A 26,532-nucleotide genomic window follows, 5' to 3' on the forward strand; every position below is an offset into this window, starting at 1 on the left:
AATCTTGTGTTAGTAGAAGTTTGGTGAGAGACAATTCATACTTTTCAATATGAGCAGCAAAACAACTTCATTCTTCTAGCATTATAAAGAAGAAGAGAATGCGCTGCATTAAAAGATTTCAAAATTTGCAGCATGACAAATGTGCTATCTCATTACAAACAGTAGTTTTACCAGACCGAGTGCTTCCGTCTTGTAATTTATTTTTGTATTTTTTGTAAGTCGGAATTGTGTACACATGATCAGAATTTGGGCAAACGGATTTTGTTGTCGGAAAATTTGAGAATCAGATCTCAAATTTTGCGTGACGGAAATTCCGATGGAGACTGTCCGATGGAGCCTACACACGGCCGTAATTTCCGACAATGAGCTCCGATCACACATTTGCTGTCCAACCATGTGTACGCGGCATTATAGTTGCTCTGTATTCTTTATGTGTGAACTCTGGAGCAGAGCAAGGAATGATCTAGTCATCACTCATCAGTGTATCTCCACACCATTGTAAACCCAACCTTCCTCCCACTATTGTACAGTGCCTCCTCTTTTTAGATTACACCACTATATAAAGGCTTTAGTTCCATGCTCGCTTGAAGTCGGAGTATTATAACAACTAACATAGCTCATACCCCAGTTAAAATCACAGTGCTATGCTGTTTTTTTGGTAAATGAAAAAAAATTGCCTATTACAGTTGCAGCACCAGCTTTGAAGTGCTGTTTTTAGAAAATGCTTGTGTTCTGTAGAGTAAGAAGAAAATAATGGAGACAGGATGTGATGAAAACATGTGGAATACATTAGTAAACAGGGCAAGTTCATTTAAATTGGTTAATAATGCTGTCTTCCACGGTGCCCATTATAAACCCTAATGTACTAGGGATTAAGAAATACATTATGTTTTATCAGTGGATGCACTGCACAAAGTACTTAATCCAGTGTTAAATCCTCATTGTAAATCTACTGTCTGTATACAAACAGTAATTCTTTGCTTAATTCCCCCCCCCCCCCACCATATAACTAATTATGTCTGACAATTCTCAGCTACAAAGAAAATATGAACATAGAAAGACACTCAGACGGCATTACATGGCTTTATTTATTTAATAGTTTCTTCCAAATTAACTGTTTTGATATTTTCAACAATTGCAAGAGCAAAATGCACAGGCACTTTACATTGTTTATTAGATACAATTCTGAAAGGCTAATCTAAAATTCTGAAAGGCAACTTTAATTTGAAAATGGTCTGTGTGTACATTTGTAATTAAAAATCACTATCTCTTTTTATCATTTCCATAACTCAACTAGATTTCAAATAATGTATCATAACAACACAGTAAGTCATTAGTGGTATTACTGATGTTTGTGTCATTATTGAACTAATCACCTCAGCACACAGCATTTACAGTTAAGGGAAGGCCCCTCTTTGGTTCGTAAGGTGTTGTCCTGGCAACCATCTTGATGCAGTCAATAATAGGGCATACACTGTAGCACAGAGTACAACCAGTACAGCTGTCATTGACAATGGGAAGGTGGGTCACCGGATCAAACTCGATAGCCTGCAAATAGAAATAAATGGTTTGGATGTCACTTTAATGAAGGTCAATGGTGCTCCAGATTAAGTGTCCACATTTTCTTTGCAAAGCCTATTGAAGACTTATGCACAAAACAACATTGTTACCATGACAACAATTTGGTGGAAAAAAAAAATTCAAGAGAAAAATTACTGTTTTAGATACTGTATGATAGCTAGAAAGAAAATAAGTAAAAAGTAAATTATAGTATTGGAGTTACAAGTTAGAATACAGAGTTTACAGAATTTTGTGCATTATGCAGGATGGTGATCAAGAATATAAATTCCCTTGACCCCTTCCCACCCAACCCAGCATCCCTTTAACTGGGCTCTGATGCCTGCGAGGATGAAAAGGACTGTCCAATCACATGATCACTGTGATAAGCTGTTCTACCCAATCATTAATAGAGAGCAGGAGCTATGCCAGCCCTAGTCACTGTGCTAGGAGCACACAGTAAGGCCCCTTTCACACTGGGACGTTGCGGGCGTCAGCGGTAAAGCGGCACTATTTTTAGCACCGCTTTACCATCATTTTAGCGGCGGTTTTAACCCCTTTAGTGGCCGAAAAAGGGTTAAAACCGCCCGCAAAGCGCCACTGCAGCAACGCTTTGCCGGCGGTATAGCCACACTGCCCCATTGATTGAAGGGGCCGTATACAGGCGCTATTTTTAACCTGAAAAACTGTGAAAGGGGCCTAAATGCACTCTCGACACAGAAACGTTGGCTCTCCATGAACTCATATGTGGGAAGTGTGTGTGTTAAAGCTCACCCTCCTTGCCACTGCACATGCACACTATGTGGGTGGCAAGAGGTTAAATGTAGGCAACGGTTTGTTTGGACCTATTCAGGTCATCTGGTTCTTTTCCATTTTAAATATACTGATATAAAATGAGGGTGCTTAACCACTTGGGTACCGCGCTATTGCCGAATGACGGCATTAGCGTGGACCTAGATTGCCGGGACTACGTCTATTGACGTCGTCCCGGTTACGAGCGGCCTGCGCGCCCCCTGAGGGGCGCGCGCGGCGCGCTCTGTGATCGGCGAGTCCGTGAGACTCGCCTGATCACCGATCCGTGTAAGAGGTCGATCCCAACCCCTTATCACGTGATCAGCTGTCAGCCAATGACAGCTGATCATGTGATAAAACGGAGCCGGTAATCGGCTAGTATTCCTCCTCGCGCTGTCAGCGCGAGGAGAAAAAAAAAAGCCGATCGCCGACGGCCGTGTTCGGGACATCAGTCCCGATCATGGCCAGCATATCCAGTGGACACCTGCCCCCTGCCAGTGCCCACCTGCCACCCGCAGTGCCATCCTGAAATAAAGTAAGTGCCCCCCTGTCAGTGCCACCCAGCAGTGCCCATAGTGCCCACAGTGCCACCCAGCAGTGCCCACAGTGCCACCCAGCAGTGCCCACAGTGCCACCCACAGTGCCACCCACAGTGCCACCCAAAATCTGCCTCAAAGGTGCTGCACCCCAGTGCCGCCCATCAGTGCCCAGCAGTGCCGCCCATCAGTGCCCAGCAGTGCCGCCCATCAGTGCCCAGCAGTGCCACCTATCAGAGCCACCTATCAGTGCCACCTATCAGTGCCCATCAGTCCCATCTATCTGTGGTACCTATCAGTGCCCATCCGTGCCACCCATCCGTGCCACTTATCCGTGCCACCCATCCGTGCCATCTTATCTGTGCCCATCTTTGCCCATCAGTGCCGCCTTATCTGTGCCCATCGGTGCCGCCTTATCTGTGCCTATTAGTGCCGCCTTAACTATGCCTATCAGTGCCCACCAGTGCAGCCTATCAGTGCCCACCAATGCAGCCCATCAGTGCCCACCAATGCAGCCCATCAGTGCCCACCAATGCAGCCTATCAGTGCCGCCTAATCAGCGCACTTCAATGAAGGAGAAAAATGACCCGTTTGCAAAATTTTATAACAAACTATTAAAACATGATTTTTTTTTTTTTTTTTTTTTTTGCATCTTTTTTTGTTTGTTTAGCAAAAAATAAAACTCCGAGCTGTAACTAAATACCACCAAAAGAAAGCTCTATTTGTGGGAAAAAAATGATAAAAATTTCATTTGGGTACAGTGTTGTATGACCGCGCAATTGTCACTCAAAGTGCATCAGCGCTGAAAGCTGAAAATTGGTCTGGGACTGAGGGGGGTTTAAGTGCCCAGTAAGCAAGTGGTTAAACAATGACAAATTGGACCTAGTAGATATCTAGTACTCTCCCTATGTCCATGCCACTCTTGCTAAACTATGGAAATCTACTTGTTTCTGAAGACCGTATTCAAGAAAAAAAAATCATTTAACAGATGATATACATAGACAAATAGTACATACAAAAAAATCTTCATTTGGCTTCTAAAAATTTATTGCAGTATTTACATCAATGTTGCCAGTTCCTCTGATCCTCCCTCGGTGTTACAGTGGGTGGAGGATCTTCTCCCCACACCTGCTGTCACAATTTAAAAACACCCACATGGACAGTTTCCTGTGAATGAATGAACTACAACTACTTTCAGCCACAGCGAATGACAGCTTGTAGTTCTCAATGAACTGCAAAGGCACTGATGAGCACTCTCGTAGCCCTGCAGCTTTCAGCAGGCAGCCCATAGGTATGAAGCTATGGGTAGAAAGCTGCAGAGGTTGTCTGCAGAAGCCTGATCATTGCACTTCTTATCCACTAATCATGGGTGCAATAATTTCCAGGAACCTGCAGGAAAAAATAAGAAAATGCATTTTTTTCCTGGAAAAATATGTGCATTTATAATTTTTTCTTAAAAGGTGAATTTATCGTTTAACCAGTTCCTAGCCAGTCTATAGTAGATTAATGGTTGGGTAGGCATCATATGACATCCTCCTGGTCACGCCACTCATGCGCGCCCCCTGGGGTGTGCAGATCCCATGGACACAGTGCATCAACAATCAGAGTAAACAGCCAATGAGATTGGCTCTCTATCATGTGATGAGCTGTGTCCAATCACAGCTGATCCCATGCAAACAAAGGCCAGTTAGTATTTCCTTTCTTCAGCGCTGTCACTGTGTGAGGAGAGGGAAGCTGATAATCAACTTTCCTGTGACAGCAGACATTTACACTGTTAATCAGGGCATTGATGATCAGTGCTTTGATGATCAGTGCAGCCCCATCAATGTCAATCAGTATCCATCAGTGCAGAATATCAGTGCCCATTAGTGCTGCCTTATAAGTGCAGCCGCATCAGTGCAGCCTCACTAGTGCCCATCAGTGCCGCCTCATCAGTGCCCATCAGTGTTGCTTCATCAGTGCCCATTAGGGCAGCCTCATCAGCGCACATCAGTGAATGTACGTTCCATTTAATTGGCGGGGGTACTCCCTGTCATCCGAAGCAGTGATCGCTGTCATGTGAGTTGTAGCCCACCCCCCCCACAGTTAGAATCAATCCCAGGACACACTTAACCCCTTCATCACCGCCTAGTGTTTAACCCTTTCCCTGCTAGTGTCATTTATACAGTAATCAGTGCATTTTTCTAGCACTAAGATGAGTGCAGTTATTTATTTGTACTATTCCACACTTCTCTTTTAACATGGAAACAAGATACATTGCAAGAGGGAGCTTGGTTGCTCACTGCCCTCTCTTTCCTGGCTACCCAGGCTGCCTGCAAAAATAAAGGTCTGGTATCAATTTTAAGTTGAACTCCATGCCATGTTCCTTTTGTTTTAAATGTGTGCTGTCCTTTTAAAAAATGCAGCGGGGTTCTCCCCTACAATTAATATCCAAACCCTTTTCCAGCCATGCAGCCTGGGTTGCCAAGAATAGTCGGGCAGCAAGCATGCAGCCCCCCTGTCCTGAAACTTTACAAGGTTGAGTGGGCACGCTTTTCCCTCAGCAAGGCTTTTTATCGCATGTTAAAGCACAACTAAAGCCATAACTTTTTTAGTTTTTGGACAGAGTGGAGAGGGATTAAAACACCTGTCAGGTTTATATTATCTGCTGTGTCCCTGTTTGGGAAATTCACCCTCTCTATTTGTCCTGTTTAACCGTTATCAAAAGTGAAAGTAAAGGAAAATACCACATGGGTTGTTCCCAGAACAGTAATAGAGGAAAAATCTTCATGGGTGATCATGAGGCCCTAATGGGTTCCCTTGATTTGCAGGGATTTTCCACTGACGTGCTGTTGTGGTTGTGGGAAATGAGAGTAGATCTCCCCAACGGCACACGGATGGCAAAATAATCTGACAGAGGTTATAACTCTGCCTTACTGTATCCAAAATGAAAAAAGTTTTACTTACAATTCTATTTTAAGGGGACAAGGGCCTAAATTCCACATCCAATCCCCTAGAGAATGTGGGGGGTTGTTTGGTGGGGCTTATAAGAATGTAGAAGCGTGCTTTATAATAAGGGGGCTGAAAATATCCAACTCCCCAAGGGAAATGTGCACAGTGTACATGAGCACATCTTATTACTCATTCCCAAAAATGTTGAAAACAAATGAAGACACCCACACCATGAAAAATTAAATCTAAAATTAAACAATGTCCCATGATATGAATCCATCGTCAATCATGTCCAATGATGTAGATCCATTGTCAGTCATAATGGCCTGCTTCCACAATGATCCTGCAGCCTAATAATGTTGCCATGTCACTAAGATATCCTGCTGCCGGATGATGTCCCCCCACTGCACTATCATCTCACAATGAACAATCCCCAGCAGGTGTCTATTTGTAATCAAATCATCTGGGAATGCTGACTGACACTATTGACCAAGTATGATCAGTATCATATTTAATCAATGATGTCACCTATTCTGGCTGGTTTGCTTACAAACAGAAGCTTTACGGGGTGGAGTAGAGAATTAAAGCCCTAGCCAACAGTGGAACAGTTTTAACCACTTCACTATCACCAAACACCTTTAAATGACAAAGGAGGGATGATTATTTACCCAGTGCCATTTATAAACAGCACTAGATAAAGCACCATCAGCGGCCATCACTTTTGCTAAGGTCTTTCAACAGACACTGTGTAGAGTAGGGATGAGCTTCGAGTTCGAGTCGAACTCATGTTCTACTCGAACATTGCCTGTTCGCCTGTTCAGCGAACAGTGAACAATTTGGGCTGTTCGCAGCAAATTCGAAAAGCCGGAACACCCTGTACAAGTCTATGGGAGAAATCTAAAGTGCTCATTTTAAAGGGTAATATGCAGGTTACTGTCCTAAAAAGTGTTTGGGGACCTGGGTCCTGCCCCAGGGGACATGGATCAATGCAAAAAAAAGTTTTAAAAACGGCCGTTTTTTCAGGAGCAGTGATTTTAATAATGATTAAAGTGAAACAATAAAAGTGTAATATTCCTTTAAATTTTGTAGCTGGGGGGTATCTATAGTATGCCTGTGAAGGGGCGCATGTTTCTGGTGCTTAGAACTGTCGCTGCACAAAGTGTCATTTGTGCAGGAAAAAAAGTCTTTTAAAATCACTTGCGGCTAAATTGTCGGGTCTCCGTAATACAGAGAACACTCAATGAGTGTTCTCTGTATTAGCCGACAATTCATTCATTCATTGATTAAAAAAAAAAAAAGCGTGGGGGTTCCCCTAAATTCAATCAAAAGGCCCTTCAGGTCTGACATGGATATTAAGGGGAACCCCGTGTCAAATTTAAAAAAAAAATTGACGTGGGGGTCCCCCCAAATATCCATACCAGACCCTTCAGGTCTGATATAGATATTAAGGGGAACCCCGCATCAAATTAAAAAAAAAAATTGACGTGGGGGTCCCCCTAAATATCCATACCAGACCCTTTATCCGAGCATGCAACCTGGCAGGCCACAGGAAAAGAGGGGGGGACAAGAGAGCGGCCCCCCCTCCCTCCTGAACCGTACCAGGCCACATACCCTCAACATTGGGAGGATGCTTTGGGGGTCTGTGACCCCTCAAAGCACCTTGTCCCCATGTTGATAAGGACAAGGGCCTCATCCTCACAACCCTGGCCGTTGGTTGTGAGGGTCTGCGGGCGGGGGGCTTATCAGAATCTGGAAGCCCCCTTTAACAAGGGGACCCCCAGATCCCGGCCCCCCCCCTGTTTGAAATGGTAAGGGGGTACAAAAGTACCCCTACCATTTCACAAAGAAAGTGTCAAAATGGTTAAATAAGACAAACACACTTTTGAAAAATTCCTTTATTAAAAAAAAAAAAAATATTCCAGCGGTGCTAATCCACTCTTGCTATCCAGCGACGGGTCTCCGGGGTCCAGCGATGGATGATCATATCCAGCGACGGGGGATCTCTCAGTCCAGCGCTGTCCATACCTCCTTCTTCTGTCTCCACTGCGGAGACACTGCAGAGAGCCGAGCGCTGACATTTCTTATATTGGGAGGGCGGGGCCAACCTGTAACGCAGGTTTCCGTTACATCAGAGGGGGCGGGGTCACCCACACGTCACTGGGGAACCCCTGGCTTCCCTCTCCTGCGTCAGAGGGGCGGGGACAGGTGACGGGTGGCCCCGCCCTCCCAATATAAGAAATGTCAGCGCTCGGCTCTCTGCAGTGTCTCCGCAGTGGAGACAGAAGAAGGAGGTATGGACAGCGCTGGACTGAGAGATCCCCCGTCGCTGGATATGATCATCCATCGCTGGACCCCGGAGACCCGTCGCTGGATAGCAAGAGTGGATTAGCACCGCTGGAATTTTTTTTTTATTTTTTTTATTTTTAATAAAGGAATTTTTCAAAAGTGTGTTTGTCTTATTTAACCATTTTGACACTTTCTTTGTGAAATGGTAGGGGTACTTTTGTACCCCCTTACCATTTCAAACAGGGGGGGGGGCGGGATCTGGGGGTCCCCTTGTTAAAGGGGGCTTCCAGATTCTGATAAGCCCCCCGCCCGCAGACCCTCACAACCAACGGCCAGGGTTGTGAGGATGAGGCCCTTGTCCTTATCAACATGGGGACAAGGTGCTTTGAGGGGTCACAGACCCCCAAAGCATCCTCCCAATGTTGAGGGTATGTGGCCTGGTACGGTTCAGGAGGGAGGGGGGGCCGCTCTCTCGTCCCCCCCTCTTTTCCTGCGGCCTGCCAGGTTGCGTGCTCGGATAAAGGGTCTGGTATGGATATTTAGGGGGACCCCCACGTCAATTTTTTTTTTAAATTTGATGCGGGGTTCCCCTTAATATCCATATCAGACCTGAAGGGTCTGGTATGGATATTTGGGGGGACCCCCACGTCAATTTTTTTTTAAAATTTGACACGGGGTTCCCCTTAATATCCATGTCAGACCTGAAGGGCCTTTTGATTGAGGGGAACCCCCACGCTTTTTTTTTTTTTTTTTTTTAATCAATGAATGAATGAATTGTCGGCTAATACAGAGAACACTCATTGAGTGTTCTCTGTATTACGGAGACCCGACAATTTAGCCGCAAGTGATTTTAAAAGACTTTTTTTCCTGCACAAATGACACTTTGTGCAGCGACAGTTCTAAGCACCAGAAACATGCGCCCCTTCACAGGCATACTATAGATACCCCCCAGCTACGAAATTTAAAGGAATATTACACTTTTATTGTTTCACTTTAATCATTATTAAAATCACTGCTCCTGAAAAAACGGCCGTTTTTAAAACTTTTTTTTGCATTGATCCATGTCCCCTGGGGCAGGACCCAGGTCCCCAAACACTTTTTAGGACAGTAATCTGCATATTACCCTTTAAAATGAGCACTTTAGATTGTGAACGTTCGAGTCCCATAGACTTTAATAGGGTTCTAAAGTTCACACGAAGTTTAGGTCTGTTCGCAGGTTCTGGTGCGAACCGAACAGGGGGGTGTTCGGCTCATCCCTAGTGTAGAGAGACAATTTGAATGGTTGTTTACCTTAGCATTGCAGTGATTGCTCATAGATACAACAATCACAGCCAGCACATGATGCAAACCATGAGAGCTCTCCTCTTCCTCTTAAAATGAATGAAAGAGAGGAAGAAGGAACTGATGAATGAGACGAGCCATTCATTAGTTCCTGAATAAGGATGAGCCGAACACACCCCTGTTCGGTTCACACCAGAACCTGCGAACAGACCTAAACTTCGTGTGAACTTTAGAACCCTATTAAAGTCTATGGGACTCGAACGTTCACAATCTAAAGTGCTAATTTTAAAGGCTAATATGCAAGTTACTGTCCTAAAAAGTGTTTGGGGACCTGGGTCCTGCCCCAGGGGACATGGATCAAAGCAAAAAAAAGTTTTAAAAACAGTAGTTTTTTCAGGAGCAGTGATTTTAATAATGATTAAAGTGAAACAATAAAAGTGTAATATTCCTTTAAATTTCGTACCTGGGGGGTGTCTATAGTATGCCTGTGAAGGGGCGCATGTTTCCCATGCTTAGAACTGTCCCTGCACAAAGTGTCATTTCACAAGGAAAAAAGTCTTTTAAAATCACTTTGAATTGTCGGCTCCCGTAATACAGAGAACACTCAATGAGTGTTCTCTGTATTACAGAGCTGACAATTCATTCATTGATAAGATAAAAAAAAAGCGTGGGGTTTCCCTAAATTCAATTACCAGGCCCTTCAGGTCTGGTATGGATATTAAGGGGAACCCTAGGTCAAATTTAAAAAAAAATTGTCGTGGGGGTCCCCCTAGATATTCATACCAGACCCTTTATCCGAGCATGCAACCTGGCAGGCCGCAGGAAAAGAGGGGGGATGAGAGAGCTCCCCCCTCCTGAACCGTACCAGGCTACATGCCCTCAACATTGGGAGGATGCTTTGGGGGTCTGTGTATTTTATTAAAAATAAAAAAAAGATTCCAGCGGTGCTAATCCACTCTTGCTATCCAGTGATGGATGATCATCTCTCTGGGGTCCAGCGATGGCTGATCTGATCCAGTGATGGGTGATTTTCAGTCCAGCGCAGTCCATCCATGCATCCTTCTTCTGTCTCCACTGAGGAGACACTGAGGGATCCCAGCGCTGACGTTTCTTATATTAGGAGGGTGGGGCCACCCATCACCTGACCCCGCCCCCTCTGATTCTGGTGAGGGAAGCCAGGGGTTCTCCAATGACGTATGGGTGACCCCGCCCCCCTCTGATGTAACGCAGGTTTCTTTTACATCAGAAGGGGGGGTCACCCATACGTCATTGGGAAACCCCTGGCTTCCCTCACCAGTGTCAGAGGGGGTGGGGTCAGGTGACGGGTGGCCCCGCCCTCCTAAGATAAGAAACGTCAGCGCTGGGATCCCCGCAGTGTCTCTTCAGTGGAGACAGAAGACGCATGGATGGATGGACTGCGCTGGACTGAAAATCACCCGTCGCTGGATCAGATCAGCCATCGCTGGACCCCAGGGAGATGATCATCCAGTGCTGGATATCAAGAGTGGATTAGCACCGCTGGAATCTTTTTTTTTTTTTTTTTTTAATAAAGGAATTTTTCAAAAGTGTGTTTGTCTTATTTAACAATTTTTTACACTTTCTTTGTGAAATGGTAGGGGTACTTTTGTACCCTCTTACCATTTCAAACAGGGGGGGGGGATCTGGGGGTCCCCTTGTTAAAGGGGGTTTCCAGATTCTGATAAGCCCCCTGCCTGCAGACCCCCACAACCACCAGCCAGGGTTGTGGGGATGAGGCCCTTGTCCCCATCAACATGGGGACATGGTGCTTTGAGGGGTCACAGACCCCCAAAGCATCCTCCCAATGTTGAGGGCATGTGGCATGGTACGGTTCGGGGGGGGGGGGGCGCTCTCTCGTCCCCCCCTCTTTTCCTGCGGCCTGCCAGGTTGCGTGCTCGGATAAAGGGTCTGTTATGGATTTTTAGGGGGACCCCCACGTCAATTTTCTTTTTAAATTTGACGCAGGGTTCCCCTTATTATCCATATCAGACCTGAAGGGTCTGGTATGGATATCTAGGGGGGCCCCCACGTCAAATTTTTTTTTTAATTTGACGCGGGGTTCCCCTTAATATCCATACCATACCTGAAGGGCCTGGTAATTGAATTTAGGGGAACCCCACGCTTTTTTTTTATTATCAATGAATGAATTGTTGGCTCCATAATACAGAGACCACTCTCTGTATTACGGGAGCCGACAATTCAAAGTGATTTTAAAATACTTTTTTTCCTTGCGAAATGACACTTTGTGCAGGGACAGTTCTAAGTACGGGAACATGCGCCCCTTCACAGGCATACTATAGACACCCCCCAGGTATGAAATTTAAAGGAATATTACACTTTTATTGTTTCACTTTAATCATTATTAAAATCACTGCTCCTGAAAAAACATCCATTTTTAAAACTTTTTTTTGCATTGATCCATGTCCCCTGGGGCAGGACTCAGGTCCCCAAACACTTTTTAGGACAGTAACTTGCATATTAGCCTTTAAAATTAGCACTTTAGATTTCTCCCATAGACTTGTACAGGGTGTTCCGGCTTTTCGAATTTGCCGCGAATAGCCCAAATTGTTCACTGTTCGCTGAACAGGCGAACAGGCAATGTTTGAGTCGAACATGAGTTCGACTCTAACTCGAAGCTCATCCCTATTCCTGAACACAGAACAATAATGGCAGCTGCAAGTAAAGTTGGACGCTTACATTCTTCTCCTACATTACTGTCTAAACCATCTGCATCGTTTCTGTCTATGTGTCCTGTATATTAGTCCTTCACCTCCCTTATCCTGCGCATGTACACATTAGATCCTTCACCTTCATTTTCACACTGTATTTGACCTGTACATTAACTCCTTCACCACCTCCTTTTATATGACCCGTATGTGTTGTATCCAGTGCGTCATTACAAAGCTCCATGTTTTCTCCTGCTCAATATCAGCATGTTTCTTTATTTCCCAAAAAAGTGCCAAAAACATGACCTAGGGGTGTCTACTTTCCAAAGAGGGCTGTTCACGTTGTCTTGCCATTATTTATTTTAGCAGAAAGTAAGAGAAGCAGAAAACATCAATGTGTTTTGTCAAATGGTGGTATCTTCATTTTGCACTTAGAATTTAGCTCATGGTATCCCAACTATAGAATGTTTAAGTAAGTCCAGAACTGTCTGTAGCCATGTTCATATCCAATCTATTACATCCAGTTTTGTATAGACATATATTTGAGATACTGTATGACTGCTGCAACTCCAGAGGTATTGATTACAGGGCTGTAACTTAAACACCTAATTAATTTAAGTAATTTTTACTGCTGGGATATACAAGCAAATGTACTAAGACGGTGGCAGCCAGAATCTGGAGCTGTTGTGCATGGAAACCAATTAGTTTCTAGTTTTCATTTTCAAAGCTTAAATAAACTGGCTAAAACTAGAAGCTGATTGGTTACTACAGACAGCTGCTCCAGATTTTGTAAATCTCCCCAATATACTAACAGTGTAGGCTACCCTTTTAACTTGTTCTTTTTACCTAAATGATAGCCCCCCTTTCTGGTTTCAGAGTGGCTCAGTTACCTTGCAGAAAACTTCAAAGCCACATTTGTGTACTTGTTGCCGACCGGGACTAGCACACAGTCCCGAAACTTTAAAGCAGCAAGCCACTTTCCTGCTCCCACTTCCTTCCTCCTCCAAACTGCTAATGGACAGCTGCTGAAGACTGTATCATTTTCTGTGACTTGGTATAGAGAGTGCTCTCTGGGAAGCTGAGCTGAGAAACCTTTTTTTTTTAAATGTGTTTGAGCACATACATTCATTAAAAAATGTAATAGGAAATGTTTCCCTTGTAGACGAAAATATATTAAAGAGTATGTAAACCCAACATTTCATATTCCTGATATGTGCCTCCTGTACCATATACTTGTATGAAAAGCAATCCTTTTTGTATTGCTTTGTTTGTGTGAAAACCCTGATGTCCCTGCCAGTCCCTCTGTTTTCCTATTAAAAACTGACTACACTAAGCAGGAGAACACACCATGGTGAGTTCAGTCAGTTCAGTCGGCTTTGCTGGGAACTTGGGCTGCTCTTCTCTAATGATCAAGCTTGTCCTGACCCCACCCCTGCACAGCCATTCACTGGGAAACTCAGCATGCTCCTATTTCTCCTCCCCCAGCTCTTATGCAGCTGAGAACAGAGGGTATGTGATCACTTATAAAAAAAGGAACATATGTGTTTATAATGTTTATTTTTTTTTTTTTTTTTATATTTGTACATAAATGTTTTTCCTTTTATTTCTATTTTAAACGGAATGGGTTGTTTTACAAAGTGAGGGTTTACATATACTTTAAGGTAGCATGGTGAATATACAGCACATAATGTGCTTTTACTGTGGGTTTTACCCTGTCCTCATTTTTGGCAACAACCCACATCTTTGGTTAAAACCAGAACACACCGCCTTTCTGACTTCCTAAAGAAAAATATATGCTCCCCCAACTTTTAGCTCTTTGCTAAAATAAAATAATTATAGACACATTGTGCAATCAATTCATAATTACAAAACATGCTAGCTGTAGGTTTTATTAGTTTGCCAGAAAAAAAGTTTAGTTGGAGCTTCATATTTCCACATTGATTTCAAGCATTTTTTTTTTTTTTTTTTTTTTACCTGGTAACCAGAGTCATTGCAGGTCATGTAGCATTTTCCACAGTTAATACACATTTCCTCATCAATAAGAGCAACAACTTGTTCCTTTATGTTTAAATCACCATATGATCCAATGTACTGAAGCGCTCTGCCAATTACATCCTACAAAAACAAGAAACAATACATATTAACTTGCTTTATTTAACATAGGCTTTGTTTATCTCTTCTGTCTGCTCAGATTTACTATAGGCTAGTCATTTACACAGTTGGAAATTATTACCTTTCCTTAAACTTTTCATGTTTCTTTACTTTGCCTTATCTTTAGACTGGTTGTTACCAAGCAAGTACAATGCACAAACTTTCCTGGCCACTATGAATGAGTGGAGTGATTTCAAGATAATTTCAGACTCAACCTTCTGTAAATTTTTGCAGAATTGGAGACTCAAATTTTTACTTATTGAGCTGCTTTGGTGAAAGATATAGCCGCTGGCAACTGCATGCAGAAAAATCCAACAGGGTGGTTGTACCCAAGTAGATTGACGTATTGACTTGGGTACAATCAACCTACCATTACATTTATCAAAATTCATCTGGTCCAGGCTGAATTTCAATCCATGTATGACCAGCTCAAGCAGTACTAATAAACAGAGTTTTAGTAGAATAATAATTAAGACAATCTCTGAGTGAAACAAAAGGCATACACAGTAATAGTAATTAAACTTGGGTAGTTAGTGAGATAGGGCTGGTAGATGGCTATTGACTGGGAGAGGAAGTAATGCCTTGTACACACGGTGGGACATTCCGACAACAAAATCCATCAGATGTTTTCTGACGGATTTTGTGCCAAACTTGTCTTGCATACGCATGGTCGGACAAAGTTGTTGGAAAATCCGATCGTTCCTAACGAGGTGACGTACAACACGTACGTCAGGACTATAAACGGGCCAGTAGCCAATAGCTTAATTTATTCTGAGCATGCGTGGCACTTTGTCCATCAGAATTGTCTACACACAATCGGAAGTTGTTGGAAAATGTTAGCTCCTGCTCTCAAACTTTGTGCGTCGGAAATTCTGATGGAAAAAGTCCGATAGAGCCCACATGTGATCTGAATTTCCGACAACATAATCTGATTGTCCTTTTTCCATCAGAATTTCTGACCGTGTGTACAGGGCCTAACAGTCAAAGAGGTGAGGATGGTCGTAAAAACTGTTGGATAATGATATAGATTTATATATATATATATATATATATATATATATATATATATATATATATATATATATATATATATATATATTATATTATATATTTTTGTGACTGTTACTCGTCCTCCCAGTTTGGACCCCTCTCCCTCCCTTTTCTCATTAACTACCCAAGTTGAATTACTATTGTTTATTATGTATTTTTTCCTCAGAGATAGTCTTACTAACTTCCATTAAAATGTTGTATATTAGTACTGATTGGGCCTTGAAGAAGGGGGTACATCCCAAAAGCTTGTCCTGAAAATCTGGATATTAGTACAAATAAAATAAGTATCACAGACAGTACATAAATTGCATAAATACATATGAATATGTCTAATTTTTCATTTTCTGGGCAGGAAGTTTAGGTTTTCTTTCACAATAAAGTGTAATTGAAGGCAACGCTTTTTTCTATATTTTGAATAGATTAAAGTGGACCTTCAGTCATTTTTTCAACTATCCATCTATTAAATCGTCTGCTCTTATTGTTTTAACTTTGGATAGTAAAACATTTTTTTTCAGCCAGTAAATACCTTATACAACCCACTTCCTGTTTCTTTTCTGGTAAAAAGCCTAGGCTTTTGACATCATGCACAGCTCTCTTTCTCTCACTCTCGTGAGAGTTTGCCAAGAAGAGAGGGGAGATGAGTCATAAGAGGGCCAATGAAAGTTGCAGGGCTGCAGAGCTGGAGTTGTGCCTCGGTGTGTCTGTGTAAATCCAGGAAGTGAACAAGCAGCAGTTTCAGCTGCTCAAAGCTAAAATGGCTGCAGCCAGACTTAGTGAAGTGAGATTTCTGCAGCATGTTTGACAAGTATAGAATCACAGTATATATAAAATAATATGCAAAGTGGTTGTAGGGAAGCTTCAGAACGGCAAAGATGTTTTTCTAACAAATTATGTGAGCAGACTGCAGTTCCTCCACTCTTGCACTCTGGCTCCTCCCCTCTTTGAGTACCCCCAGTAAGCCAGATAGAGTAGTTTGGCCCTGCCCACTTCCTCATCACTGCAATTGAATGGCAGCAGCCGGAGCCAGCAGGGGTCCAGTGAGGAAGGAGAGAGAGCAGTGTTTCTGCTCTTGTGCGCAGAGTTGTACTGAGATCATGCTCAGGTACGTTTTTAGAGGGGGCTGAGGGGAAGGAACTGCTAGGAATGCATTAAGGTAAAAAACCCTTAGCCTTTACAACAACTTTAAGATTCATCATAATGCTCTCCATGGATAAGGGCTGGAGAAATGACTGGGATATTTAGGAGATGGGATAAATAACAATGGATAAATATATGGAAATACAAAAATAAATCCCACGAAATACTGATGTGTGACCACTATGTAACTAGGAGGTCTTTTAAAAAGCCCTATAAGTTAGAGATAGCCTAAGATTTGTACTTATCCAGATGTTTATACCCTTTCAGAATCTCCATTACCTGTAGTCATATTGCATTGATTAAACAAACCACTGGATGGTGCCAAAACAATGTATGGGAAGAGCACAAAAAATTGAGCCCCAATGAGACAATGTTGTCCTAAACTGGACCCAGTGATAATGAAATAAAATGATCCATTGAACAGCAAATACATATTTAGAGCCCATTCACACAGGGGCAACACGACTTGTAGGCGACTTGAGTCAGGCAACTTGGACACGACTTGAGTTAAGATCACAGCGCGACTTGGGACGACTTCAAAACGACTTGTGATGACTTCAAGCCCGACTTGGGACGACTTACAAGTCGCCCCAGGCCAGGCGACTTTTGCCGAGGCCAAGCAGAGAATGAGCTCAAGGGGGAACTCCACGGCAAATTTCTGAAAAAAATTTGGCGTGGGTTCCCCCTCCGAGAGCATACCAGGCCCTTAGGTCTGGTATGGATTCCAAGGGGAACCCCCTACGCCGAAAAAACGGCGTGGGGGTCCCCCCCAGATCCACACCAGACCCTTATCCGAGCACGCTACCCGGCCGGCCAGGAAAGGGGGTGGGGACGAGCGGGCGGCCCCCCCCTCCTGAGCCGTACCAGGCCACGTGCCCTCAACATGGGGGGGTGCCTTGGGGGAGGGGGGGCGTGCGGCCCCCCCACCCCAAAGCACCTTGTCCCCATGTCGATGAGGACAAGGGCCTCTTCCCGACAACCCTGGCCGTTGGTTGTCGGGGTCTGCGGGCGGGGGGCTTATCGGAATCCGGGAGCCCCCTTTAATAAGGGGGCCCCCGGATACCGGCCCCCCACCCTATGTGAATGAGTATGGGGTACAATGTACCCCTACCCATTCACCTGTGGAAAAAAAGTACAAAAAAAAAAACACAACACAGGGAAAAAATATTTTATTGCACAGCTCCGGGGGTCTTCCGTCTTCGGGGGTCTTCTCGCCGGACTCCTCCGCTATCTTCTTGTAGCTCTTTTACTAGCGGAGGAGTCCGGCTTTCTTCCTCCCCGCCGCCGGCCTCTTCTCCCGACTTCGGGGGTCTTGTCCCCCTCTTCGGTTCTTCTGCCGGGCCACCGCGCCTTCTTATAGCTCTTTTGCAGGCGGTGGCCCGGTCTTCTGCTGCTGCCGCTGCCGCCGCCGCCGCCCGTTCTTCTTCTTCTTCTTCTTCTTCTTCTTCTTCTTCTTCTTCTTCTCCAGGAGATGTTGACACGACGCTCTCTCCGGCCACAATGCCAGGGACGCGCTCCGCTGCCACTTATATAGGGACAATGGGGCGGTGTCACATGGGTTGATCTCACATGGGTTGGTCACATGGGTTGATGTCACATGGTGACCCCGTCCCCTTACCATGTGACATCAACCCATGTGACCAACCCATGTGACATCAACCCATGTGACACCGCCCCATTGTCCCTATATAAGTGGCAGCGGAGCGCGTCCCTGGCATTGTGGCCGGAGAGAGCGTCGTGTCAACATCTCCTGGAGAAGAAGAAGAAGAAGAAGAAGAAGAAGAAGAAGAACGGGCGGCGGCAGCGGCAGCAGCAGAAGACCGGGCCACCGCCTGCAAAAGAGCTATAAGAAGGCGCGGTGGCCCGGCAGAAGAACCGAAGAGGGGGACAAGACCCCCGAAGTCGGGAGAAGAGGCCGGCGGCGGGGAGGAAGAAAGCCGGACTCCTCCGCTAGTAAAAGAGCTACAAGAAGATAGCGGAGGAGTCCGGCGAGAAGACCCCCGAAGACGTAAGACCCCCGGAGCTGTGCAATAAAATATTTTTTCCCTGTGTTGTGTTTTTTTTTTGTACTTTTTTTCCACAGGTGAATGGGTAGGGGTACATTGTACCCCATACTCATTCACATAGGGTGGGGGGCCGGTATCCGGGGGCCCCCTTATTAAAGGGGGCTCCCGGATTCCGATAAGCCCCCCGCCCGCAGACCCCGACAACCAACGGCCAGGGTTGTCGGGAAGAGGCCCTTGTCCTCATCGACATGGGGACAAAGTGCTTTGGGGTGGGGGGGCCGCACGCCCCCCCTCCCCCAAGACACCCCCCCATGTTGAGGGCACGCGGCCTGGTACGGCTCAGGAGGGGGGGGGCTGCCCGCTCGTCCCCACCCCCTTTCCTGGCCGGCCGGGTAGCGTGCTCGGATAAGGGTCTGGTGTGGATCTGGGGGGGACCCCCACGCCGTTTTTTCGGCGTAGGGGGTTCCCCTTGGAATCCATACCAGACCTAAGGGCCTGGTATGCTCTCGGAGGGGGAACCCACGCCAATTTTTTTTCAGAAATTTGCCGTGGAGTTCCCCCTTCAGAGCTAATAATTCTGTCAAAGTCGCCTCCGTATAGACGGAGATCCGACTTGGAGGCGATCTCCATTGAAATCAATGGGTACCGGTCGCCTACAAGTCGGATAGAAGTAGTACAGGAACCTTTTCTGAAGTCGGAGCGACTTCAGTAGTGTGCATTAAGACGGCTCTCATTCACTTGCATTGCTTTTTAAATGTTGTCCGACCTGAGGCGACTTGGGGCGACCTGAAGTCGGATCAGGAGTTGCCCCTGTGTGAATGGGCTCTTAATATCGACATGGACTGGTGTTACTAGAACAAGGAGTCCTGGAAATTAAAACATGCAAGAGAGATCCTCAGCTCACTTTGCTGTGTGGAGCATACAGTATAACAGGTGGCTACATAGTATGGTTTGGGTATATGATAATTCTCACATCTAAAGCTATCCAAGGCCATGGAATTGCAATAAACAGATTGCATTGGTTTTAACTAGACAATGTTTTCATGTGTATGAGTCCAGCAGATGACCATCATAGGAATCATCTCATCCCTTCTCTGCTCATCCTAATGAATGGGTACAAGAATATTTATACCATGACTATACTGTAGAATGATTGTACAGTGATTGGATTCTTCAGCTGCCATCCCATTTCTATAAATAAATTAAAACATAAATACATAAAACATAAATCCGATTGTGTGTGGGCTCTATCAGACTTTTCCTGTCTGAATTTCTGATGGAAAAAGTTTGAGAGCTGGATCTAAAATTCTCCTACAACAAATTCTGATCATACTTTTTCCAATCGTGTGTAGAGAATTCCCACGCACAAAGTGGCACGCATGCTTAGAAAAATTTGGAGATGAAAGCTATTGGCTACTGGCCCCGTCATACATGTATAACTACAGCTCGTTCTGAACGATCTAAATTTTCTGAAAACTTTGTGCGACCGTGTGTATGCAAGACAAGTTTCGGCCAAAATCCTTCGGAAAAAATCAGACGGATTTTGTGGTCGGAATGTCCGACCGTGTGTATGGGGCATGAGAGCTGGATCTAAAATTTTCCGACAACAAAATCCGACTATTTAAATTCCGATCATGTGTAGACAATTCCAATGGACAAAGTGCCATGCATGCTCAGAATAAATTACGAGACGCAAGCTATTGGCCCGTTTATAGTCCCGTCGTATGTATTCTACATCACCACGTTTAGAACGATCAGATCTTTCGACAACTTTGTGCGACCGTGTGTATGCTAGACAAGTTTGGGCCAAAATCCGTCGGAAAAAATGTGACGGATTTTGTCGTCGGAAAGTCTGACCATGTGTACAGGGCATAATAGCTGATACAATAATGTCATGGCAGCTTCCTCTAGTGGCGGTAGAGGGCAAACATTCTTCCTGGACTAAGCAGTGCTTACATAATTATGTGTGAGTGCTGCTTAGTTCTGGAATTCTGTGATCCCAGCCTGCATGATAACATAGCCCTTAAACCCCTTAGGAGGCATAACATGATCACTCTCCTCAAAGAGGGCTGCTGGTTCTGAACTGAAGAGGAAGCCAGGAACAGAGCTGGAGCATAGAGAGGGTAAGTAGAACTTATTTAGAACGTATATAATTTATTTTTATTTTTTTCAATGAAGTGGGTGAGGGACCAAAATTTTAAAAAAATAACTGTAGTAGCACTTCAAAACCATTCTAGTTTTGAACATTGATACAACCTCAGCATATGAAGTTCTTAAAATTCCACAAACAATAAAAAAATGAACATTATTATGAATAAAAGTGTTCTTGTGAAATCTACATTAACCACAGTTGAGCAAGTACAAACTAAACTTTACTGAGACATATAGACAAATCAAAGCGTGTTTAAGTGAAATGTACTATTAATAATTTTCTGTGCAGTGTTCATCTGCCACGGTCAGTAACACTATAGCAGTTACAGCTCGTCGGATTCTGTCATTTGTGTTGTGATAAAGCTTCAAGCTTTCCTAAGCTGAGAACTGCTCACCCATAAAAGAGTCAGCTTCTAATGCAAGTGGTAGCTTACTGACTAATGATCCAATAAATGTCTTACCTTAGCTATATTTAATCAGTTGCAGCTTGTTTACTCAACTATTTTTAGATGAAGATGAAAGGATTAATTCATGGAATCACATTCATGTCTGTTTTGATCTTTTCATAAAAACAACCTCACAATTAAATGGACTTTATAAAATAAATAAATAAAATTGGTCTTTATTTAACAAGAGTAAGACTAGTTCTTATCTTTAATTGCACTGTTCAACAGCAAATCCCAGCAGTATTTTTTTTCAAAGTAGGAGACAAAGGTAGTCACCCTTGTTAGCCCTTACCAGCATAATTGCAGAGTTCACTCTAAAAAAAAAAAAAAAAAAATTGTAGTAGGGAAAAGCTATCCCCTGGTTCAGACGGGGTCTGAGACAGAAGCTGTTTATAAAATAAATTGCTCCACAAATAGCTGGTATATTGTCTAACAAAGCCAAAAAAAACAGTTGCAAGCTGAAATTATACTGAATCCGTAGAGTTAAATACAACCATAGACACCAAAGCAGCTGCTTTGGGGCCTGAGAGAAGAGGTGAGTTAAGTTGCCTTTTGTTTGCTAAACCCCTCTCCCTCCATCTAGTCTGTTCGATTTTGAATGCACCATTTTTATTTTCTTATTTGCTTTTTTAACAATTAATAAAATGAATTGTGTCCTCTTCCACAAATCAAATCAAGATATCAAATAAGGAAGAAAGACTGGTGTAAATGTGGATTCTCCAACTACACTATAAGGGAAAGCCAGCAAAAGGAAGTAAGCATACCTGAGAAATGTAGAACGAAAGCTGGTCTTCCAGTGGGGAAAAGCGCCGCAGAATACATTACACCTGGGAGCTTGATCTGCACAGTAGGTACCATGTTGGATCACACCAGAAAGAGGTGAGACCAGGGAACTGGATCAGGATCCTGCTGGAATGGATAAGATCTCGGACTTGGATCAGGACTCACCAAAGTATGAGAATGGTCCCATGTGAGAGCGGGTTTTGTGGAATACCCCAGGACTCAGTGTCTAGGAGTCAGGCGATATGGGGTTTTGGACTTAGCTATGTGCAGACCCTGGGTCATAACCCCCTGGTTCACCTTGCTCAAACACCATGGAGTACAAGCCAGGGAGATGAGTAGTTCTACAGCAGATAGGTAAACTACAGGTAATAATGCAGTGAAATATGTTACTTGGAAAAATCAGGGCTGGTTGTGGACATGGATATTCAGGGTATAAGTCAAAGATCAGGGCTGGCAGCAGACACAGGGAGTGAGCATAGATCACCACCAACAAGCCAGAGGTCAGGGCAGGCATGGGTATCTAGAGAAAAAAGCCCAATGTCTATACACAGGAATAAATCGACAAAGGTGGATAACAGGAAAACTCTTCAGTGGTATGGCAGTAAGCTAGAAATATTGCTTTTTGGCCAATGAGTCAGAATCTGCTCAGAATTTAAATAATTGTAGCAAAGAGAGCAAGTCTCTCTGACAGGATGCAGCAATGACAGTGCTGACAGGGGGAGGAGGTTGCTTCGCTGTGGTTGAGTGCATCAATAGTTTTGGCAGGAGACAAAGCTTTGGTGGTCTGAAATGACCTCAACATTCTAGGTAAATTCTGTACGTGCTTGTGGTAGTGCACAGCAGATACTGAGGCAGACAAACAAAATTGACGTCCTTTTTTTTAATTTTTGGTGGTATTTGATCACCTCTGCGGTTTTTATTTTTTGAACAAAAAAAAGCAACAATTTTGAAAAAGAAAAAAACAATATTTTTTACTTTTTGCTATAATAAATATCCCAAAATTAAAAAAAAACAAAATAAATTTCTTCTTCAGTTTAGGCCGATATGTATTCTTCTACATCATTTTTGTAAATAAAATCACATTAAGTGTATATATTTATTGGTTTGAGCAAAAGTTATAGCGTCTACAATATAGGGGATATATTGATGGCATTTTTATTATAATTTTTTTTTTTACTAGTAATTGCGGTGATCTGTGATTTTTATTGAGACTGCGACATTGCGGAAGACAGATTGGACACTTTTGACACTTTTTTGGGACCATTGGCCATTAAAGCGATCAGTGCTAAAAAAAAAACCACTGATTACTATATGAATGTCATTGACAGGGAAGAAGTTAACACTAGGGGCCGATCAAGGAGTTAAATGTGTGACCTAGGGAGTGTTTCTAACTGGGGTGGGATAGGACTGCCTGGGGGAGGAGACCAATCATTGTTCCTAAGCATTGGGAACAACTGATCAGTCTCCTCAAAGTCCAGGAGCAAGGGGAAGAAAGATGCCGCTCTAGAAAGGGTGTCTGGAAATGTGGCTCTCCTCAGAACAGGAACAGAAGGTGCTGGATAAGCATAGGTAATTGGATAAAGGGAAGATTCTGGACAACCACACTCCAAATCAAATACCTTTATTAAAAAAAGCAGGTAATGATCCAATAAGTACAAGGTACAGCAAACAACGGATCACAGGAACTGATGCGTTTCACACTTTAAAAAGTGCCTATTCATGAATAAGTACTTTTAAAAGTGTGAAATGCGTCAATCCTGTGATCCGTTGTTTGCTGTGGCTTGTACTTTTTGGATTATCACCTCCTTTTTTTTAATAAAGGCATTTGATTTTGAGTGTGGCTGTTCAGAATCTTCCCTTCATCCTGATCAGTCTCCTCATCCCTGACATAACAAAGATTTGTCTATTTACATTTACAGACCTCCGTCTTGTCTCTCTCATTGTACCACATAATATGAGTTTCCAATCTATTTTATAATCTCACTTTTGTTCTCAGCACTCATGGTCATTTTTGACCATTATCGTTTGGAATTTCCTTCCTCTGAAACCATCTTGAGTCCTGGTCTGTCATTACCACCTCAGCTCCCACCAGTGATACCCCTAGGGGTTTTCTGATCCATGTTGGCACATTGCTACTGCATAGACACAGACAAGTGCTTTTGAGAGTTTTTTAGGGTTTTTGGGGGGTTTATCCTAGGCAAGATTACCTCTAATTACTTTATTTTATTTTATTTTAATCTCCTTCCATGACAGGGTCAGACCTTACAGATATACTTGTTACTATTATACTACAGCATTCAGTTTTCCACGTGCATGCTTCTGAAGAGTGGATGGATCCACAAAATGCACAGAGCTATTATATGCCATGTTTTTATGCCAACTATATGTTTTATCTACTTAATGATCACCTGTAATATGTTATTTGTATTATTAGTGGTTAATTGTCATTGCTGTATGTTTATCCTTTGAACAAAATATATATGTTTTCTTGGTGTACTCATGATTACCCTCATGTAACTTATCACTGACTTCCAATAAATTTAAACTTTTTACACCTGCCTGCTTCATTTAAAGTCCCAGCCCCCAGTCCTCCTGTTTGTTTAAATTAGATAGGGATGGAGGCAATTGACCTTACCCGGTCGCCGCCTTATTTAATGTCCCAACGTTTCCTTTTTACTTCTGTCTCTCTTAGGAGTGATCGTGGGTGGCTGGCGGACATTGCAACCGCCGGGCACATGCATTGGCTTCGTCATCGAGCATGCCCCCTAGCAAGCCAACCTACAGCAGTATAACTGCGGTGGCTGGTTGGGAACCAGTTAAAGCAGTGCTCCAGGCTTCTTAAGAAAAGTTTAAAGTCAGCAGCTACAAATACTGTAGCTGCTGACTTTTAATATTAGGACACTTATCTGTCCACAAATCCAGTGGTGTCTTCACAGAGCCGATTTTTCAATAGGCTCTTGGGTGCTTCCACTGCCATCTCGGCTAAGGGAAACTGGTAGTGAAGCCTTGCAGCTTCACAGTCGGTTTCGTACTCTGCATGAGCAAAGCATGCTGCACTTTGTAAATGGAGGGAGGAGGAGGGGGCCAAACTTCTGGATGAGTTTCCCATGGTCAAGTCAACCAGAAGTGGAAACGGGTACCTGTCAAAACCAGATACTCGCTCCCCCCTGAAAGGTGCCAAATGTGGCAGCAGGGGGGGAAAGGAGGGAAAAAAGCGGATTTTCCTCTTTAATATTAGTTGTATGCCCAAAAAATAACTGGTACAGGAAAACAAATTTAATGAGTTTACTTATTCAATAGTATATCAATACAGTATATCAGTAGATATATGCAGTATATCAATACAGTGTATTTTATTAAAACAAATGTTGTATACACTCAAATGATGTTGTACAAGCATAAAGCAATCACAATTTACAGTAGTAAATAATCCTCGCATGAACACTCACCAGATTACGAGTTTCAGAGACACTGGAACTGACATACAGGCTCCTCCTAAAGCATTGCATCACTGGTCACGTGACTTCCTCTGGGCTCAGGACTTACCCTGAGTAAGGCATGTGACCAGAGACACAATGTCTCCAAGACCCAGAATCTGGTGAGCGTTCATGCGGGTGGATTCAGTACTGTTGTCAATTGTGATCATGCTTTATGCAAGTACTGCATCATGTGAATGTATATATCTTCCCCATTAATATCAACAACACAACCATTGGTCCCTCCACTCATGCCAGAGTCCTGGCTGTAATCCTCGACTCTGACCTCTCCTTCAGCCCCCATATCCAATCACTGGCTAAATCCTGCCGCCTTCACCTCCGCAACATCTCCAGAATTCGACCCTTCCTGACTAATGACACCACAAAGCAACTCGTTCACTCCTTGATTATTTCCCGTCTTGACTACTGCAACTCTCTCCTTAATGGACTGCCCTTAAGCAGGCTATCCCCCCTTTAGTCTATTATGAATGCTGCTGCTAGACTAATACACCTCACTAATTGTTCCGTGATTGCTGCCCCTCTCTGCCAATCCCTTCACTGGCTTCCCTTATCCCACCGTATAAAATTCAAAATACTAACCATAACATATAAAGCAATCCACAACCTCGCCCCCATCTACATCACCAACCTCATCTGCAGATATCACCCAAATCGTCCCCTCCGCTTCTCTGACGACCTCCTGCTTTCTAGCTCCCTTGTTACCTCCTCTCATGCTTGCCTTCAAGACTTCTCCAGAGCCTCTCCCATCCTCTGGAACTCCCTGCCCCAGTCTGTCCACTCAGCCCCTACCCTGTCCAGAGTTCCCTGAAAACTCATTTATTCAGGGAAGCCTATCCCACACCAAACTAACTGTCTTGAGCTGCCCCCATCAAATCATTCTCTGCAGCTAATACCTTTTGTACCACCACCCCCTCCCTTTAGAATGTAAGCTTTATGAGCAGGGCCCTCCTGTACCTTTTGTATTGTACTGTAATTGTTTTGTCTCACTTATACATTGTAAAGCGCTGCGTAAACTGTTCGCGCTAAATAAATCGTTATTAATAATAATAATAATAATAATGTATATGACATTTGTTTTAAGAAAATACACTGTATTGATATACTGCATGATGAGTGGAAATATGTTTTATTTTGAGCTGAAAAATCGTGAAAGGGAATTATTCCCCCATTCTAAGGGCAAAAGTGTCCTGATTGACTCCTGGATTTCTATATTTTGACTTTGGACACTTACAGTTGTGTGAAAA

The 26,532-nt window shown here is 43.6% G+C and overlaps 1 protein-coding gene across 1 annotated transcript in view; it reads right to left on the reverse strand.

Annotated features, from left to right (window-relative positions):
* Window positions 1–1,067: 1,067 nt before the first annotated feature.
* Window positions 1,068–26,532, reverse strand: part of DPYD (dihydropyrimidine dehydrogenase) — a 2,051,548-nt gene continuing 2,026,083 nt past the window's right edge. The window contains exons 22-23 of the mRNA XM_077452870.1: window positions 14,042–14,182; window positions 1,068–1,548 (exon numbers count right to left, since the gene is read on the reverse strand). Coding sequence (XP_077308996.1) covers window positions 1,378–1,548; window positions 14,042–14,182 — 312 coding nt within the window. The 3' untranslated portion in view covers window positions 1,068–1,377. The remainder of the gene's footprint in view (window positions 1,549–14,041; window positions 14,183–26,532) is intronic.

This window comes from Lithobates pipiens, unplaced genomic scaffold (genome assembly GCF_037356315.1).
Source record: "Lithobates pipiens isolate NorthernLeopardFrog02 unplaced genomic scaffold, aLitPip1_a1.2 Scaffold_23, whole genome shotgun sequence".
Classification (NCBI taxonomy): Eukaryota; Metazoa; Chordata; class Amphibia; order Anura; family Ranidae; genus Lithobates; species Lithobates pipiens.